The 16778-nt window shown below is 42.7% G+C and overlaps 2 protein-coding genes across 4 annotated transcripts in view; both read right to left on the bottom strand.

The window, feature by feature from the left end:
- Window positions 1-237: 237 nt before the first annotated feature.
- LOC116986611 lies at window positions 238-2611 on the bottom strand. The gene is made up of 2 exons (XM_033042193.1): window positions 2517-2611; window positions 238-1579 (listed from the first exon to the last, which is right to left on the bottom strand). The coding sequence occupies exons 1-2, from the start codon at window positions 2539-2541 to the stop codon at window positions 288-290; spliced, it is 1317 nt and encodes a 438-aa protein (XP_032898084.1). The 5' UTR covers window positions 2542-2611; the 3' UTR covers window positions 238-287.
- Window positions 2612-12872: 10261 nt separating this feature from the next.
- Window positions 12873-16778, bottom strand: part of cttnbp2nl (CTTNBP2 N-terminal like) — a 56208-nt gene continuing 52302 nt past the window's right edge. For all 3 annotated transcript variants that reach the window (XM_033042805.1, XM_033042808.1, XM_033042807.1), the window contains exon 6: window positions 12873-14029. Coding sequence is in view for 1 of the 3 variants with exons in the window: in XM_033042808.1 (XP_032898699.1) it covers window positions 14019-14029 (11 nt within the window). In the remaining 2 variants the exon portion in view is untranslated. The remainder of the gene's footprint in view (window positions 14030-16778) is intronic.

Genomic DNA, 16778 nt, shown 5'->3' with positions numbered 1-16778 from the left:
CAGTTTTATTCATCACATTGCACATAAAGCGCAAGTGAAATGAATTTGTCAGCAGCGGTACAATGATAAAGAACACACAATACACAATAAAAATTGAACACAAACATCCACCACAGCATTCATCACTTTGGTGGAAGGCACAAAAATTGGCCAGTCCTCCTCCATATTCCCCCCCGTGGTCGGGACCTCCACCCTCCACAGCCATCGCTGCGGGCGTCCAGATGGTAAAAGGACAAATCAATCACAGGCAATCTACCAAACGTAGAATGTTGAATTTTCTTTGCCTTCTAACCGAGGGTCAAACAGGTATTGATGATGTTGACATTTCTAATGGTGGTGATTGCAGATTTTTGAATGGCCATCCTGCCACGTTTTCTGATTACGTGCACCTTGGTTCTTTGAATGATGATTTTGTTGGTATTTGCGCTGGTGATGTTATTCACTTCTCCACCGGGGCCTCGAACAATGCTCCCGCTGTGAGTTTTCATGCTGATCCAATTGGAATGTTGAAGAAGGACCCCTCCGCGTTTTCGTGCGGTGTTCCTAGGAGGATATTGAGCTGCGGCCATCTTGGATGGTGGACGAGAGGCCCAGGCGATGCTTCCACTGCATCTCCGGTTGAGTTTCTGAACTGTGGTCACGTTGGGGTTTTGAGTGGTGACAGTGCAAGTGTTCCTGATGATGTTATTTGGGTTTCTGTTTGCCGAGTTTTTAATGAGGAAAATGTTGGGGTTTTTAGTGGCAATTAACAACAAGTTGCGACCAGCAGTCGTTCTTGGCTTTTCGCTGGCCACCATCGAAGGATTTTGGTTGGTTGTTCTTGCCTTCTGAGTAGACGTTAGCACAGGGTTTCTTGAGATGATTCCCCAAGGGTTCCTATCGATGGTTGCCGACACTTTTCTGTTGATGTTTAACTTAGGGTTCCTTGCTAAAGTTATCCAGGACCCATCAGCGTTCTCGATGGTAGGAGTCCGGTGACATCTAGTGGGACTCACCGAGGAGTTTCTAGTAGAGGGACGAGGGGCTGAATGGCTCACATCTTCGTTCCTAGCAGAAGCCTTAGTTGGCCCATCATTGGCATGGATAAAGATTGCTGCTTCAGGGTACTTTGTAGCAGTGGCTGAAATATTTGCAGTGATGTTTGACCTGTGGTTGTTCATTAGTCTTTCCTTAAGCCTTCTTGCAGTAGTGCATAATTTCTCTCTGGTAAAACACCCATGAAGGACCTTGAGATGTTTATACAGATTCAAAGTGCTGGGTTGAAGCAAATCATTATTTCTGTTGGTAACCACGGATGGCAATTTAATTCTCGGGTTTTTAGTGGATATTACCCATTGTTTTAAAGGCATCGATCCTCTAGAACCCCGAGTTGTCGGACTGGAAATCTGGGCAACATTTCCCGTGGCTGTAAATTGTTCATAGCTTGGACGTAGCAACTTTTTGACTTCAGCTATTAAAGGAATCAGATATTTCCGGTGATGTGTTCTCCATCCAGGCTGGGCACAGAAGGATATCAGATCTTCTGGGTCAGATTCAATCCCAATTACTTCACACACAGAGGATTTGGTATCCTCATCAGCTGAAGGGAGACCACAGAGTTATTAATTATACGATACGATAGAACTTTATTTATCTGCCAAGTCATAAAAACACAAAATACATGAAACATTTGGTCCAACCATTCATCCATTTCTTCATCCATTCCTTCATCCATCCATCAAGGCAAAGCAAGGTAGGCATGAGGGAGAAAAGAATTGGGATATTAACGGATAGCGTTGGATGAAACAGCTGGAGATAAGGGGGTGCACAGCTGGAGATAAGGTGGCGCACAGCTGGAGATAAGGGGGTGCACAGCTGGAGATAAGGGGGTGCACAGCTGGAGATAAGGGGGTGCACAGCTGGAGATAAGGGGGTGCAGAGATGGTGAGGGAAACAAGGCGCTCCCGTGTGGGCGGCCCGGCTCCCGGCTGGAAGCCGCTCCCGTGAGGGCGGCCCAGTGCGGGGCTGAGACGCTCCCGTGTGGGCAGCCCGGTGCGGGGCGGAGACGATGCTCCGGTGGCAGAGGCGGCGGCGACCTGAATCCGGGGCTCGGCCGCGGGCCAGTGGATGACATCGTCGGGAGCTCGCGGGTCACAGGTTGATGCCTGTTTTCCGGAGCTCCCGTGGCAACAACTGCGTCCGCTAGACTGGAGGGCGGCAGCTTCGACCACCCCCGGGTCGCGGATCTTGAACCGCGGGACTGACTTACCATCGCCCGGTGGGGTATCGTCTCGGCGAAGAGGAGGGAAGAGACAGCAACCCTAAGACTTTTGCCTCCATCACAGTGAGGAGGTGCTTGGTGAACTCACTGTGGTGGATGTTAATTTGTGTTTATTGTGTGTTGTTTATTATTATATGTATGGCTGCAGGCAACGACATTTCGTTCAGACCGTAAGGTCAGAATGACAAATAAAGGATTCAATTCAATTCAATTCAATGTTGAACATAAACAGACTTAATATTAAAAATTCTTGTACCAAGTGTGTTCCAAATGTTACCCATCCCCGACCAACACCTGCGTTGACTTGGTCACGTTCCTTCAAGGATCTGATCTTGCGTAATAATTTCAGAACTCTAAGCAGGGGGAATAAAAGATTGCAGCCATAAATGTTGTGAGAAACAAAGAATCGCAGATGCCAGTTTAAAAAATAAGTCACAAAGTGCTGGAGTAACTCGGTGGATCAGGTTGCACCTCTGGAGAACTCGGATAGGTGGCGTTTCTGAAGAAGGGTACCGATCCGAAATGTCACCTAGCCATGGTCTCCAGAGATACTACCTGACCACCTGAGCTATTCCAACGCTTTGTGTCCTTATTTGACATTGAGAACCATGCACCCATGCTTCTGGAGTGGACAGAGGTCCCCTGTAAGCAGAGGAAGGAGTGTACTCTCTCATTAACTACCCATCTCCCTGCCCCTTGCACGGAAGAGTCTACATACACAAAATGCTGGAGTAACTCAGCGTGTGAGGCAGCATCTATGGAGAGGCAGCATCTAAGGAATTGGCGACGTTTCGGGTCGAGACCCTTCTTTAGACTACATACTCTTAGCCAAGCCGCTATCACATAACCCACTAAACTGGAGTAGAAGCAAGTCTTACTTGATTCCTGCATCGGAATAATAATTTGGAGGTTGGAGGTTGGGATTCACAAGTGCTGGTGTTGGCATTGTACCTCAGTTAGTGTCATGTACTGGGGGTTGAATGGAGTCATTCGGAAATAGAACATCTTGAGGGGTCTGGGTCACATTTAAAATGGACCTACTGGATAGGGTTCCAACCAAAACGTCACATTCTTTTTCTCCAGAGATGCTGCCTGACCCTTTGAGTTACTCCAGCATTCTGAGTCTATCACGGGCATAAACCAACATCTGCAGTGCCTTCCTAAACAAATTCACAACTCATGGCTGGCTCTGGACCCCCGACATTGGGAACATGTTTGCTGCATTTAGCGTGTCCAATCCCTTAATAATTTTTTAATTAAAAAAAAATATTAAATAGAAGTAATGTACATTACATGTACATTACAGCGATATAACCCAAAAATAACATAATACATTTCCTGTACCACTTCTTAGTTTAAGCTTTAAAAAGAAGGAAAGTAGAGAGTATTAGATGGGATAGTAAGTGCGTGAAAGAGCGATCGAGAGGGACCCGTAGAAACGTAAAACCTGAAGAGGAGATAAAAAGAAAATCAAAGAAAAAGAAAAAACAAAGGGAGAAAAATAGAGAACAAAAGATATAAGGAAAATAAGATAAAAGGGATATACCTACTTCGTATCTTTACACACCCCTCACCAGGTCCTGAAACCATTTATTTTCAAAGTTATGTTGCACCCTATACTTATAATAAGTCGATAAATGGAGACCAAATCTTTTGGAAATGGTCTGCTTTGCCTGCTAGGAGGAATCTCATGTCTTCCAGGTGTAACATTTCAGACATATTTGAAATCCACATTTTTATCGTTGGTGTGGGAGCGTTTTTCCAGAATTTAATCCCTTAATAATTTTATATGTTTCTATAAGATCCCCTCGCATCCTTCTAAATTCCAGTGAATACAAGCCCAGTCGCTCCATTCTTTCATCATATGTCAGTCCCGCCATCCTGGGAATTAACCTTGTAAACCTACGCTGCACTCCCTCAATAACAGGAATGTCCTTCCTCAAATTTGGAGACCAAACCTGCACACTATAGTCCAGGTGTGGTCTCACCAGAGCCCTGTACAACTGCAGAAGGACCTCTTTGCTCCTGTACTCAAATCCTCTCGTTTTGCAGGCCAACATGCAATTAGCTGTCTTTTAAAGGCCTGCTGTACCTGCATGCTTGCTCCTGCTTCTAATATCCCATTGAACATCTCAAATTCAAACATTTGACATCGGACAGAGTGCTAAGAGATTTTTAAACCTGTTTCATATGTTATTAATTATGCTAGATGCTTTGACACAACTTAGTACATATCTAAATGGTAAAACTCACCACGAGGAAATCAGAGGAGCTTCTGAATGTGGATCACAGTCAGAACACGTGATTTATAGAGAATATAGTTCCTCCCCTTAAAAGCCGATTGTACTTAGCAACCAACCACACATTAGGAAATATCCACTAAACCTAATTTAGACACTTTGAAGATGATGCTGTATGTGGAGTGGGTATTGGCTGATAGCAAAGTTCACTGATCACAAGCAGCATGAACAGGATGTCTCTGAATCGGTATTTGGAACATTCTTTGGACGAGGAATGTCAGCGAGGTTTATCCAGCTGACTTTATAACAAAGAGAAAAAGACACAAGGTGGTGGAGTAACACAGCGGGTCAGGCAGCATCCCTGGAGAACATGGAGAGGTGATGACTTGGGGCAGGATCCATCTTCAAACCCAGGTGTCTGTGGAAGGTTTTCTGACCTGAAATGTGTGAGGAAACCGGAGCTGCTGGAGGAAACCCACGTGGTCGCAGGGAGAACATGCAAACTTCACACAGACAGCAGCAGAGATGGGATGGAACCCAGGTCTCTGGCGCTGTGAGGCAGCGGCTCCACCTGCCGCACCACTGTGCCGCTGTTTGTTCTTTGCTCAAGACTATCTCTCGTGTCTGTCGACAGCTTATAGTGTTCCCAAAGAGGAAGTTCATTATAACGGTAAACCATGCTTTGCACTAAACATGTTCAGTTCAAATAGGGTGGCACAGCGGTAGCGATGCTTCCTTGCAGCGCTGTAGACCTGGCTTGGATCCTGACTGCAGCTGATGTCTGTACAGAGTTTGTGCGTTCTCCCTGTGACCTCGTGGGTTTTCCCCAGGTGCTCTGGTTTCCTCCCACGTACAAAAGACGTGCAGATTTGTTGGTTAATTGCCCCTGGTGTGTAAGATAGAACTAGTGTATGGGTTATCGTTGGTCAGCGCAAACTCAGCGGGCCAAGAGGGCCTGTTTCCATGCTGTGTCTAACGTAAATCCTCTATTGCACCAGCGTGGAATCATTTCATAGTGTATAAACTCAATGCTGAATAAGGTGCAACTTTTAGTACTTGTATGTACTTGGAAACAGATTTAAGGTGCCCACTCATTTTATGCAGAATTCTTCTCAGCAAAGTCTTATGACTTAAATCCTGAGGCACGAAGATGAAAGGTTAGTGGATAATCAACACCATTTGAAAAGCTAGCAATTTGGACAACTACAAGAGTATATTTCACAATAAATGGGCTTGTAGATTAAAAGTGAAAATCAAAACCAAAATTCTGAGGGAGGGAGACAGCTGGGAGTTAGGGGCAGGATGTTTGGCAAGTGATAGGTGGATACAAGTGAATGGGAAATGGATTGGACCTTGGACAAAGACCAGAGTCAAAAAGACAATAGAAAAGTGAGAAAAGGAGATAATAGAATATAATTGAAATGTGAGGCCAGAGGAAGAAATATAGGTGGAAGGAGATTGCGGGAAGGGGAAGGGAGAAATGGATGTGTATCCAGGTGGGGCACAGGGAAGAGCAAGGGAAAAGGGAGGGGGTGGGGGTGTTTGCAAGTTAATTACCAAAAATTTGAGAATTCAATGTTCACACCATTAGGTTGTAAGGGCCTGTTACCGCGTTGTATCTCCATATTAAACTAAATTAAAAAAGACAGTTTCAGGTTGGAATCCTTCTTCACGATGGTCTTGAAGAAAGGTCCTGACCAAAAGCACAGTCTGGCCATTTCCCACTATAGATGTTGCCTGACCCACTGAGCATCCTCCAGAAGCTTATTTTCACTCAAGATTCCAGCACCTGTAGTCTCCTGTGTTTCGTTTAGAGATACAGTGCAGAAACAGGCCTTTCAGCCTACCGAGTCTGCACCGACCAGTGATCTCCGCACATTGACACGACCCTACACCCACTAGGGACAATTTTACATTTTATACCAAGTCAATTAACCTACTAACCTGTAGGTCTTTGGAGTGTGGGAGGAAACCGAAGATCTCGGAGAAAACCCATGTGGTCACAGGGAGAACGTACAAACTCCGTAAAGACAGCACCCGTAGTTAGGATTGAACCCGGGTCTCCGGCGCTGTAAGGGAGGTAGCTTTATCGCTGAGCCACCGTGCCTGCTATTTATCTCCAGTATGTATGCAGGTATTTGTTGACTGAAATGCTTGCGATGAGGAAAACGTCAATGAGATGCAAGACCTCTTGGTAAGAAATCTATGTTTATTAATTGTATTTACCATCAAATGTAAATATGCAATACCTATACATTTTTAAAATTTACAACATGCGGATTCAAAAGGCACATAGAAGTTGCACTTTGAATTACGTGAAATATCCCAGCAGTACAAACAAACCCCTATTAAGAGAGAGCAGCTTTGGATTTAGAAGTTTGTAAATAAAGTACAAAAAGAAATAACATTTTTAGTTACAAAGTACATCGAATGTATGGAAAAAATACCGATTCTACTGTATCAAAAACATGTTTATTGCTTATAAATTATTAAAAATATATTGTCATATAAGATTTTAAAATAAAAATACTAATTGGTCTAACCAATTAAGCTGTGACTTGGAAGCATTACATTATGTTGCACTGTGAGCAATATTGCAGTATTGTTCTACTGAAGCAATATTAACATGTAATCTGCTTCAAAAGGCAATGTTAAAACACAATGATTCATATCAAGAGCAACCTACCTTTTGATTTATCGTCGGTATACAGAGGGACAAATATTGCAATGATTTTTCACCACCAGGACATGTTTAAGGAATGCCTCCACATGCTAATGTGTAGTAAGCATAGTGTTCTATAGACTTTAGAGATGCCACATGGAAACAGGCCCTTCGGCCCACCCAGTCCATGCCAACCAACAATCACCCCTGCACACTAGCACTATCCCACACTCTAGGGACGATTTACAATGTGTTCAATTCTGGGCACCGTTTGTAGGAAAGATGTTGTCCAGCTGCAAAGGGTACAGTGAAGATTTACGGAGATGTTGCCAGGACTCGAGGGTCTGAGCTATAGGGAGAGGTTGAGCAGTCTGGGACTCAGGAGGATGAGGGGTGATCTTATAGGTGTGTAAAATCATGAGAGGAATAGATCGGGTAGATGCACAGAATCTCTTGCCCAGAGTAGGGGAAATCGAGAACCAGAGGACATAGGTTTAAGGAGAAGGGGGAAAAAACATAATAGGAATCTGAGGGGTAACTTTTTCATTCAAAGGGTGGTGGGTTTATGGAACGAGCTGCCAGAGGTGGTAGGTGAGGCAGGGACCATTACAACGTTTAAGAAACAATTAGACAGGTATATGGATATGACAGGTTTGGAGGGACATGGGTTAAACACAGGCAGGTGGGGCTTGTGAAGATGGGACATGTGGGTTGGCGTGGGCAAGTTCAGTCGAAGGGCCTGTTTCCATGCCGTAAGACTCTATGACCCAGAGTTGTATGTGGCTCCCAAGAATTGCCAATTACTAAGGAATAGGATGCCTGGCTGGTTATCTAATCCTTGGGGGAAATTTCTGTCACGCAGACATCAATCAGATAGCTTACAGGGGTCATTCCTGCTCAGTATAGCTCAGTTACTCTGGTCTTACCCACCAACGCATAGAGAGATGGGTGAATGAAGATTAAGGTCCGCTATTCTTGAATGAAACCTGCAGATAATCAGTTGATTTCAGCACTGTTTTCAATATCCAGAAATGGAACCAAAAAGCTTTCGATTTGGTTTGTTATTCACAAACAATAATGCAAATTAGGAACAATACAGAGTTTATGTACATCAATTCTTGCATGCAGAAATTGATAAAATACTTAAAATAGACACAAAGTGCTGGAGCAAATCAGCGGGTCAGGCGGCATCTCTGGAGAAAAGGAACAGGTGATGTTTCGACTCGGAACCCTTCTTCAGACTGGTAAATATATAGTTTGTCATGACTCAAGTGGTATGGTAAATAAATCTTGGCAGCAGTTTTGTTTAAGGAAAAGATTACAAAAAAATCATATCTCAAAAAAAAAAATACATATCAAAATTTGTTTCCTAAAAATTGCGATTAACACATATTCGTTACTTAGTACATGAAGACAAAATAAATTGAATGCATATCTTTCAAAGGTCAAGTAGCTCTGATTTACTAGAGCAGGCAGTTCCATTGAGCTTTTCCTAAACCCCACCCCGTCCCCCGAAGTTACAGTAGAAATTAAATCTAAAGCAGCAAATAATAAACGCATCTGATACACCTCAAGTAAATTTGAGTTGCGGCATTTGTCTAAATCTTAGATGCACGTGCTATTTACAGACATTTATCAGCTGAGTTTGTTGCATTCATGTAAAATAATCATAAGGAATAGGAGTAGAATTAGGCCATTCGGACAATCAAGTCTACTCCGCCATTCAATCATGGCAGATCCATCTCTCCCTCCTAACCTCATTCTCCTGCCTTCTCCCCATAACCTCTGACACCTGCACTAACAAGAATCTGTCTCGGCCTTAAAAATATCCACTGACTTGGCCTCCACAGCCTTCTGTGGCAAAGAATTCCACAGATTCACCACCTCTGACTAAAGAGATTTCTCCTCATCACCTTCCTAAAATAAACTCCTTTAATTCTGAGGCTGTGACCTCTAGTCCTAGACTCTCCCACTAGTGGAAACATTCTCTGCACACCCACTCGATCCAAGCCTTTCACTATTCTGTAGGTTTCAATGAGGTCCCCGCTCATTCTTCAAAACTCCAGCGAGTACAGGCCCAGTGCCGACAAACGCTCATCATAGGTTAACCTACTCATTCCTGGGATCATTCTTGTACATTTTTGTACACAAGCCCTCTTGAAAGAAATGCTCGCATTGAGTTTGCTTTCTTTACTACCGATAGCAGAATAAATTGATTTGATTCAGAGAATAGGTTTAACCCACACAATGAGTGGAAAAGCTACAATATGTAACATCCTTGTTGTTATCAGAGCATTTGGCTGCAGCATAGATTACTTAAATACCAGTATAAAGATGGATACATTTCTTTCAAGAAATGCTAGTTACCACTATATACTCCAGGAAAGCCAGCTACTTTTTGAGGTGGAAAATCAAAGACCACAAATTTTTAAACACTCGTTCAGAATTATCTTTCTTTAAAAATAATATACATCAACCATTCACCTTTTGTTTGCTGCTTGTTTGTTTAAATATATGTATCTACTTACATATGTAACATACACAAAATATATATACGGATGCAAGAAAATGCTAAATGTTATCTGCACTGTTGTTTAATTTCATGGGATAATAAGATCATAAGTAATAGGAGCAGAATTAGGCCACTCGGCCCATCAAGCCTACTCCGCCATTTAATCATGATGCTGATCTATTTCTTCCTCCTAACCCCATTCTCCTGCCTTCTCCACATAACCTCTGACACCCGTACTAATCAAGAATTTATCTATCTTTGTCCTAAATATAACCACTGACTGCCTCCAAAGCCTTCTGTGGCAAACAAATTCCACAGATTCACCACCCTCTGACTAAAGAAATTCCTCCTCTTCTCCTTCGTCAAAGAACGTCCTTTAATTCTGAGGCGATGACCTCTAGTGCTGGAGGTCATTTTCTAATTTAATTCTTATGATGTTAATTTAGTCCATGCACACTGGCCACATGTAAAACAAGGAAATATTCAAAGACATTCAAAAGGCTTTCGTAATCTATTTTGGAAAGTATTGTGAGAAGGGAAGTAGAGAGGAACAATTTTGACAACTCAGGAATAATGATTGAAAGAACCTCTACATAATGATGCGTAGGAAGGAACTGCATACGCTGGTTTACACCGAAAATAGACAAAATGCTGGAGTAACTCAGCGGGACAGACAGCATCTCTGGAGAGAAGGAATGGGTGATGTTTCGGGTCGTGACCCTTCTTCATACCCTTTTCCAGGTTGACCCGAAACGTCACCCATTCCTTCTCTCCAGAGATGCTGCCTGTCCTGCTGAGTTACTCCAGCATTTTGTGTCCATCTTCTCTACGTAATGATAGTTGGCAAGAACGAGAGGAAGATAACACTGTGGGTTCACATGCTTCCAGTCTCAATACAGACATACTTGTGAACTTTGTAGTGTTTCCAGTTGGACGTAGTTGACGAGATAAGCTGCAAGGCTAGCGAGTAACAGGGCAGGTTTCATCTATTCTCAGTAGAGTTACGTTAAATGTGGAGTAATTAACATTAATTTTAAGCCAACTGTGTGCAATTCCCAGTTATCAAAAATCCAGAGTTATAATAGATGGCTTGTATTAAAATAACTTTTGTAAATTAACTTGAAGCAATCTGTAATTGTAAGGTATTAAAAAGGTAATAGGTTTACAAGAATCATAAAATCACTTGCTTCTCAGAGTGGTGAAGAGATTTGCATTTCTTCCATAGCGCTTAGTCCTCATTGTTAGATTTAATTAATTGGACAAATTAATTCAAATCATATGCATCCATGTACAATTTAGAGCGATTTTGGTCGATACCAGTTTCATTGATTCATGTCAACTCTAGCGAGACCTCTTGTCTTCTGCTGCCCAAGGAGTTAGCGTCAATTTGAAAATGAATTGCATTATACAAATCCCACAAGAATATTCAATAAAGTTTAAAATGTACAGTGCTTTCTAATTTTTTTCAATGCCACAAACCGCACAAATAACAGTCACCTTTGTCGGCTTAATTCCCAACCATGAGCCGCTGAAACACAAAATCGACTAGCCTTCCCATTTCAGATTTAATAGGTTTGGATAAAATTTGTGCCAAGCCATACTTCTTTCCAAAGAGAGTAAAATTGAACATTCTGAATTTAATTTAACGAGCATTGTAAAAATTACTGCTGGTGGAATTCATGGATGAATTCAGTGTCGTTTATTGCAGAATACAAACAAAAACTCCTGTATTATGGACACAGGCCAGACCAGCACACAAACCAACCTCCCTTCCATTGACTCCATTTATACCTCACGCTGCCTCGGCAAGGCCAGCAGCACAATCAAGGACGAGCCGCACCCTGGCTGCTTCCTCCCCTCGGCAAAAAGTAGAGGTATGAAAACGCACACCTCCAGATTCTGGGACAGTTTCTTCCCAGCTGCTATCAAGCAACTGAACCATCCTACCAACAACTAGAGAGCAGTCCTGAGCAACTATACACTCATTGGAGAGCCTCGGACTATATTTGATCAGGCTTTACTGGACTTTATCTTGCACTGAACATTATTCACGTTATTGCCTTTATCATGTATCTGTACACTGTAGATGTCTCGATTGTAATCATGTATTGTCTTTCCGTTGACTGATTAGCACACAACAAAAGCTTTTCACTGTACCTCGATACATGTGACAATAAACTATACTAAATTCATTAACAGTCACAACTTCCTACCTCTCTCAATCCTCCATCACTATCCATCTCCCTGCTTTCACCTACATCACGCCATCTTAATTTATTGCCTCTGCATGGTAGCAATCGTCTTTTTAATCCCTGAAGAAAAACAAATTTTTAAGCCTAATGGTGGCATGTTTGAGGCAGCAATTATAAAATAATTCTAAAAACCTCCATAAGCTGTTCAACCTTTCCCTCAGCAGCTTATAATGCCAGAAGTGCTCAGGTGATTAGCTGCACTGCAACTCAATTCCAGGGTCTACTTATGAGCATGCATGTTGCTAACTGGAGTATATTGACCTATTCTTCTGCAACTAATTAACTTTTCCTTCAATTTAAAATGATATCAGCACTGTCAGTTCTTCAATATGACAAAAGTATTTAACATCTGCATTCAACATGTCTATAGTTCCTCAATCATTTTCATGATCATTTCTTAGTATGAAGGACTTCCTGCAAATGGCCCTGAATTAGCCCAGTCCCAGTCACTCTTAGAAACCACTCTTAGTAACCTTCTATTAGTTTACCTTTCTAAGTTCCAGATTTACTGACAGAATATTTACTTTTAGTTTTAGAGATACAGCGTGGATAGAGGCCCTTCGGCCCACTGAGTCCATGCCAATCACCAATACACTAGTTCTATTCTACACACAATTTACAGAAGCCAATTCACCTACAAACCTGCACGTCTTTGGAATGTGGAAGGAATCTAGGAGCACCTGGAGAAAACCCACGTGGTCACTGGGAGAATGTACAAACTCCATACAGGCAGCACCTACGGTCAGGATCGAACCTGGGTCTCTGGCGCTGGGAGGCAGCAACTCTGCCACTGCGCCACAAGGCAACGCCTCCAGCATACCCTTTGAAGCATTCCCAACTATTTCACAGAAACAGTTCTCAGAACCATTGAAGATAGACACCCAACGCTGGTGTAATTCGGCGGGACAGGCAGCATCTCTGGGTAGATGGAATGGACAACTTTTCGGGTCGAGACCCTTCTTCAGATCAGCATCTGGTGTGCAAGACAGCCAACTGCATTAATTGGGTTTATTGACACTTCAGTTCAGTCTTTCGACTTTAGAGATAGGGTGTGGAAATAGACTCTTCAGTCCACGCCAATCATATTACACCTCTGATTTCATTTTCACTAGTATTATTGGACAGTCTACACAGCTTTGAGAAAATAAGTAATTTAAAAAAAGTCTCCTTGGATTTTAAAAATGCACCCTAAAATATTGATATGTTAAACCATGCATCAAGCAACAGGATGTGGTGAGGATGTTTCCACTAGTGGGAGAGTCTAGGACCAGAGGCCAAAGCCTCAGAATAAAAGGATGTATCTTTAGAAAGGAGATGATGAGGAATTTCTTCAGTCAGTGGGTGGTGAATCTGTGGAATTCATTATCACAAACGACTGCGGAGGCCAAGCCAATGGATATTTTTAAGGTGGAGATTGACAGATTCTTGATTAGTGCGGGTGTCAGGGGTTACGGGGAGAAGGCAGGAGAATGGGGTTGAGACAGAAAGATAGATCAGCCATGATTGAATGGCGGAGTAGACTTGATGGGCCGAATGGCGTAATTCTGCTCCTAGAACGCATGAATATTGTACTAATCGGAGAGTCCACTTATCAGTCACATTTTTGTGAAAGTGGAATATGTCCCTTTGGGATCAGCGCGTAGAATGTCTCCATAAAGCAATGCTTGACCACCTGGGATAGATCAATCACAGCAAGGCAAGTCAATCACGTCACAAATGTTCTGTTCACTTATCATAATGTTTTCTGAACTAGTTCAGGGGGTGCCTTTGTAAAGCATTTCTCTCTTCTGCTCCCTTTCACATGTCAACTGCTGAATTTTCCAACACATTGCAGAAGTCAGCAAGTCAGCTGAGAACGTGTGTGATCCCGGAGAAGACCTTGATCGTAGATGGTGCTGCTGCTGCCGAGTAAAGCTGGAGGAATATGGACACTGCTTCCATATACTGGTAGAATTTTAAATGCTGACGGCCAGCCAAGACGCAGGACGAGATGACGCAAGTTCCTCTGGGTCTCCCACAATTGCAGTTCATGCAGCCAAGATGATGATATCACTGGAGTCCAAACTGCTAGTTCCCCGATGTCAACTGATTTTTAAATGGTTGCTGCAGAACAGATCATTAAAAACAAACACAGAAGACTCAGACATTTTGAGAGGGCTCAGACATTTAAGACATTTAACTCTTCTTTGGAAACCTAATACTTAAGTGTTACTCTATTCCCCCCACATCTTTTAACCCAGTAACTTCATACTCCAAGGGCATCAGAACTACCAAAGGTTGTTCCGAAGATAGACCCAAAATGCTGGAGTAACTCAATGGGTCAGGCAGCATCTCTGGAGGAAACGAACAGGTGACGTTTCAGGTTGGAACCCTTCTTCAGTAAGTCCATTTTAAATGTGAACCAGAGCCCACATAATGCTCGATTTCAGAATGCCACCAACCATGCCACAGTTTATGACACAACCCAGAAAAGGAATAGGTGACGTTTTGGGTTGAGACCGAAGAAGGATCTTGACCCAAAACGTCATCTATTCCTTTTTTCCCCCAGAGATGCTGCCTGAGCCGCTGAGTTACTCCAGCATTCTCTGGGGTAAACCAGCACCTAGGGGTTGTTACCTAGTTTAATCGAAAGGATTTAGTTCCAAGGTTTAGTCAGGGATGAGCCAGAATATCTGTCAAAGGACCTTTACATGGCTGGGTAAGTTTTCTGAGAATTTCAAGTCGATAGACTTTGTAATATTGAGTGTTAACCACATTTTTGTTCTATTGCTGCCTGGGTTAGATAACACGAGTAAATGTATGGATGACAGTGAAGATGGTTATGAATTACAATGGGAATTTGATTTTCTGGGCAGGTGGGCTGAGGAACGGCTCATGGCATTTAATTCAGATAAGTGTGAGATGTTGCAATTTGGAAAGCTGAACCAGAGCAGGGTCTTCATAAAAAATATACATGTGTATAGTTTGCTGAAGGTAGCATCACAGGTAGTCAGGGCGGTAAGGAATGGAGATACAGCTAATCAAAAATAATTTTCTTAAACCATAATTGAGAGGCTATCATGACAGGTCTAGATCGGGTAGGCACATAGAGTCTCTTGCCCAGAGTCGGGGAATCAAGAACCAGAGGACATAGGTTTACGGTGAGTAGGGAAAGATTTAATAGGAATAAGAGGGTTAACTTTTTCACACAAAAGATGGCAGGGGTATGGAACAAACTGCTGGAGGAGGTAGTTGAGGCAGGTGCTATTGCAACATTTAAGAAACACGTAGACAGGTACATGGATGGGATAGCTTTATAGAGGGATATGGGCCGAAAACAGGCAGGTGGGATTAGTGTAGATGGGACATGTTGGTCGTTGTGGGCAGGTTGCGTAGAAGGGTCTGTTTCCATGCTGTGTGACTATGATTCTATGAGCCATCAAGATGGGTTCCCACTGGCAGGGAATTTGATGGGTCTTATCTCGCTTCATGTAGAGTTCAGGAAATCCCACGACTCCATAATTGCACTGGGTAATCTGAAGAAGCTCCACCTTCATATCTGTGGTAGAGAGCCAGAGGTGAACCTTCCGCCATTTTAATCATAAGAATGCACATGGGAATAGGAAGACCCCACAAAATACATACATGATTTTCATCAAGGGGTTTTGTAAAGAAAAATGAAAAATATTGTTTTATAGGTTCATTTCAAAAAACATGATAGTATCTTCTTAGTGTTGATAATGTCTCCTACATATCATAGATTTCATCTCCCTATTGTATACTGGCTTCCAGTTACACTGAATATTTATTTTAAACAAGCTGTTGGAACTCATGTGTTATTACTGCATGTAGTTTAGAGATACAGTACGGAAACAGGCCCTTCGGCCCACCGAGTCCATGCCGACTAGCGATCACCCATATACTAAACACAATCCTATACACTGGGGACAATTTACAATTTTACCGAAGCTAATTAATCTACAAACTTGTACGTCTTCGAAGTTTGGGAGGAAACCGGAGCACCCAGATAAAAAAAACGGGGCACCCAGGCAGGTCACGGGGGGTGGGGGGGGGGGGGGGGGGGGGGGGTGGTGGGGGTGGGAAACGTACAAACTCCGTACAGACAGCATCTGTGATCAGGATGGAACCCGGGTCTCTGACGATGTAAGGTAACAACTCTACCGCTGCGGCACCGTTGCTCAAAGTCTGCATGGGAAGGACCTGCCACTGAACACCGCTAATAGTTTAAGTGACTCTGAATAAAGTTTAATGACCCATTAACTAATGGGCGTAAACCAGAACAATCGATCACTTTGCAACCTATTTGGCAGAGCTATTTGTAAATTAAAGAGACACTTAAATTTGTTGCTCATGTATTGGTGACTGCCCCAAACATGATATGCAGGTACTTGGAAATGAAGGAATCGAATGAGCATTAAAAATACATAAATGACAGGGCTAGTCCAATTATTTAACTCCCAAACGAAAATTGAATACCAACAATAACTGTAGCAAGTGGTCACTTTGTTAACTAAGATAATGTGGCAATATATATAGTTCAGTGGAAGTCTTCACTGAGTACATTATATTTTATCCAACTGGCTTAAATGTACTCAACGCAATAAAACATTTAATAACCACCACAATAATTATTTCTTTAAGCATCATAACAATACAATAATGAAGGCTGAATTCATGTAGTTATGTGACGTTATCAGATGTTTCACAGAAATCACTATTTTCATCCATTACATGTCCCACCCCTCATTTACCATTCCATTACAAAGTGCCACCCTTGGGTAGAGTTGCTGCCTTACAGTGCCAGAGACCAGGTTCGACCCTGACTACAGGTGCTGTCTGTACGGAGGTTGTA

This window comes from Amblyraja radiata, chromosome 24, assembly GCF_010909765.2.
Source record: "Amblyraja radiata isolate CabotCenter1 chromosome 24, sAmbRad1.1.pri, whole genome shotgun sequence".
Lineage (NCBI taxonomy): Eukaryota > Metazoa > Chordata > Chondrichthyes > Rajiformes > Rajidae > Amblyraja > Amblyraja radiata.
The sequence above is the reverse complement of the archived record's forward strand: the minus strand, read 5'-3'. Positions and strand labels throughout refer to the sequence as shown.